The 4,039-nt window shown below is 46.8% G+C and overlaps 1 protein-coding gene across 1 annotated transcript in view; it reads left to right on the forward strand.

The window, feature by feature from the left end:
- The first annotated feature begins 3,747 nt into the window (after positions 1-3,747).
- Positions 3,748-4,039, forward strand: part of LOC102487937 (serine/arginine-rich splicing factor 1-like) — a 1,894-nt gene continuing 1,602 nt past the window's right edge. Inside the window, 2 exon segments of the mRNA XM_014582276.1 lie at positions 3,748-3,870; positions 3,872-4,034. Coding sequence (XP_014437762.1) covers positions 3,748-3,870; positions 3,872-4,034 — 286 coding nt within the window.

The raw sequence follows: 4,039 nt of genomic DNA on the forward strand, positions 1-4,039 counted from the left end.
CAGGAATGCATAAGCATTCGTTGCATGAGCAGTCATGACGGGTGAACTGTAGAAGGCCGGCTACTCAGCTCAAGGAGCCACTGTAGTGCAAAAATGCAGTCTGACCCAGAGCCTACATTCTTAACCACAAGACCTGGTAACCAACATTTACAGCTGGACCTATACCCATACCACCACTCATCATGCTGTAAAAAGGCCATAATAAGCTGCAGAATGACATCACCACTCTTTCTTTTTTTTTTAAGAGATTTTTGCTATAGTGTGTGTGTGCACTTGTCGGAGAGACAGAAAGACAAAAAGAGAGAAATCACCCCCCAAGGAGGATGACCAGGCTGCAGTCTCCTCTCCTTCATTCGCCTCTTGAGATCTGGGGCATGCACGCACATGTGCGTGGCATGAGTTTTAAGCTGTCAGGTCCGGGACTCAAACCACGATTGACTACATGGGAGCCCAGCGATGTAACCATTATGCCATCTGCTAGTCCTGACATCACCACTGTTGACTAGTCAAGGAAACCACAACATAGCCCCAGTGAGATTCCAAATCATAGCACCAAAATAAGGCCCATACCTACTTTCATCGTTTCCAACACAAGCTCCTATTTAAACCAAGGCCATCATCATAGCATTACTTAACTTACTAGGCGCCTATCCCTGGGATAAGCATGCCTTTTATTCATACCAACATTTAACACTCCAGGAGAAAGCATGAGTCAAGACTCTCTGCATCCTTACAGTCTCATAGAAAGCTATAGCCATAACTCTTCTCAGGAAGGCATAAGGTAGCTCCTTCCAAAACAGGGCCCTTATAGATACCACCAATCACCTCTGGTGATTCTACCGCCCATGTTCATACTACTCAGCACTCCATGAGACAGCCCTTGCCCAGATGAGAGCCTGTATGTGTAACATCGTGTAGTATATAAGGATATAGTCCCAGATCATTATAGGGGCTTAACTTACACAAAGGCACAGTAAATCAGAAGATAGCCCAGGCACTGCTCAGCACTGATATCCCTTAGCACTACTGGACATACCTTGAAAAACCCAGCACACAGGACCAGCAGTTAGCGTAATGGCTATGTCGTTGGAGTCCCATGTAGCCGACCACGGTTCACCCCCTGGACCCAGTGGCTTAAACTCACACCGGGCGCGTGTGGTGCGTGCGTGCCCAAGATCCTGAGAGAATGGGGGAGAAGGGATTGTGGTGTGGCTATCCCCCCTGGGGGGTGATTTCTCGCTTTCTGTCTCTCTGTCTTTCTGGTGAGCGCATGCGCCCTGTAGCAAAAACCTCTCCAAAAAATAAAGAAAGAAAGAAAGAAGCCCAGTACACAGAGGGTCCTCCAGGGTGAGGAGGGGATAAGGGATTAGAGGCAAGGATCCAAGTGGGTTTTTTTTCTTCTTTGTTTATTACTCAACTGGTTCCTCTTCTTTATCTCCTTCCCCTTCTTTGTTGTTTGCTGTGTATGTGCCCAGTGTGACTTTCGAGCTTCAGGGTCCAGGATTTGAACTGCCCAGTCAGTCATGTTGGATTCAGCCGCCCTATCCTCTACCCCACCTGCTGGCCCCTGGTCCTTCTTTAGTAGCTCTTTTCTGGCTAATACAGGCTGTCCCTTGATGTACTGTGTGTGGCAGATATTCCAAAGGCTTGTTTGGGGAGCACATGTGTGAATTCTTCAGAGACCCCAACAAAAATATCCATACTACTAGGACCAGAGCTAGCATAATGGTTACATCGTTGGACTCTCATGTAGTTGACCGCAGTTCGAGTCCTGGACTTGTCGCTTAAAACATACCAGGTGCTTATGCATGCATGCCCCAAATCCTGACAGGAGAAGGGATTGCGGCATGGCCATACCCCCTGTGGGGTGATTTCTCACTTTCTGTCTCTCTGTCTCTCTGGCAAATGCACACACCCTATAGTAAGAGTCTCTCTAAAAATAAAAAATAATTAAAAATTAAAAATTCCACACTACAGAGTCCCTAAAGTGAATGATGGCTCTCTTGGTTATTTTTTGCACCTCCTTCAGTTCCTTTCCCTGGCAGTATACCCATAGTCTCTTACAAGTAATAACCGCTCACCTCAACAGGTTACCTGCTTGAACAGGGCAATTCACAACCAGTTCAGTCCAGCTACATTCCCATGTACCTACTTGTTCCATGGGGAACTCAAACACCCTCACCATACCTACACTGGTAGTACAGGCTACCCTACCTCTTCTACTCTCCTCAACCTACTGCTATAGGCTACTTTAGCCAGCACCTCCACCTGTGGCATTCTCCAGGAGAGAAGTGGGAACCATTCTCTCTATTAACCATGTATATATATGCCTCCAAATTCCAGGGAACAAGTAACAAGCTCCCAAAATTTTTTTCACCACTCTTGGAACCATTGGGTGGTGTAATGGTTACATTGTGGATTCCTACAGAGTCAACCACGGTTTGAGTCCTAGACCCAGCAACTTAAAATTCACACCGGGCACATGTGTGTGCATGCCCAAGATCCCAAGAGGAGAATGGAGGAGAAGGGATTTGGCATGGCCACCCCCCGGAGGGTGATTTCTTGCTTTCTGTTTCTCTGTCTCTTTGGCGAGCCCACATTCCCTATAGAAAAAAATCTCTCTCAAAAAAAATTTGTCACCACTTTCCACTCCAGTGGCATTACCAAGGAAGGCCTCTGGCAGACATGGAGAAACACTGCTAGGATCCTTTCAAGAAAGAACTTGCCATTTTGCTGCAAGAGTGGAAGTAGCTGACAGTGCCAAGCTGCAACCCCTTCAGATATTGCTACAGTGTTTTAACTTATGCTGGGCATTCACCTGTTAGCAACTAAGCGTGGCAGGGATGCTATGATCTGCCCACATTATGCCCAACATACAACCTTTGCTCTGGAGCTCACCACTTGGGTTGGCTAAAACTTTGCCAAATATGCACTTCCTGGAACCAGCAGGTGGTATGGTGGTCAAGGCACTGGACACTCCTACATGGCTGACCACAGTTCGAGTCCTGGAGCTGGTGGCTTGCTTTCTCACTTTCCCTATCTCTCTGTGTGTGTCTCTCTCTGGTAAAAAAAAAAAAAAAAAAAAAAAAAAACAAAAAAAAAAAAAAAAAAAAAAAAAAAAACCAGAAAACAAAAAACAAACAAAACAAGTGAATGAATAAATAAAAATTTAAAAATGCACTGTGGTCTTAGGCTCTACTTCCCTAATCCTACTGTCATCCTCTTTCACACGTGTCATGGCTGAATCACCATCTGCAGGCTCTCCCTACCCAGTTTGTTCCCGCCTGTTTTCTTTCACAGGTGTCAGATCTGTATCATGTTCTGAGGCTTTTTCTGCCCAATTCTCCTTCTTACCCCTTTATTTGTCACAGATGTTAACTACTCAATAAGCTTCTCACATCTTAACTCACTCTCAGCACCTGCTTCCCAGAGAACCCCCAATGACACAGCTCTACATTTCTACAGCTCACCAGCCAGCGTTCCATATTTTGAGAGGTTCTCTTGGATCCCCCACACATGACTGGGAAAACTACAGCACGTACCCCCTTGGGCTATCAATTCTTACGTCTGGTGTCTGATTTGTATTTCAATGGACTTATCTCAAATTTCTGGGCTTGTCTTTACAGGGACTTCTTAGGGTAGCAGTTATGATGGTTGAAAAATCAATCCTTCCAGATGTCATGCTGCTGCAGGCTGGCTCTGCTGTGCAGAAGGCTCGCTTTTGAGTCCGTGCTTTTCATCACTGCCATGTCGGGAGGTGGTTTGAGTCGTGGCCCGGCAGGCAACAACGATTGCCACATCTACGTGGGTAACTTACCACCAGACATCCAAACCAAGGACAATGAGGACGTGTTCTACAAATACGGCGCTAATCTGAGACATAGACCTCAAGAATCGCCGCGGGGGACCTCCCGTAGCCTTCGTTGAATTCGAGAACCCGCGAGATGCGGAAGACGTGGTGTACGGCCGTGACGGGTATGATTACGATGGATGGCGTCTGCGGGGAGGGTTTCCTCGAAGCGGCCGTGGTACAGGCCGA

This window comes from Tupaia chinensis, unplaced genomic scaffold (genome assembly GCF_000334495.1).
Source record: "Tupaia chinensis unplaced genomic scaffold, TupChi_1.0 Scaffold143572_1, whole genome shotgun sequence".
NCBI classification, from domain to species: Eukaryota; Metazoa; Chordata; class Mammalia; order Scandentia; family Tupaiidae; genus Tupaia; species Tupaia belangeri.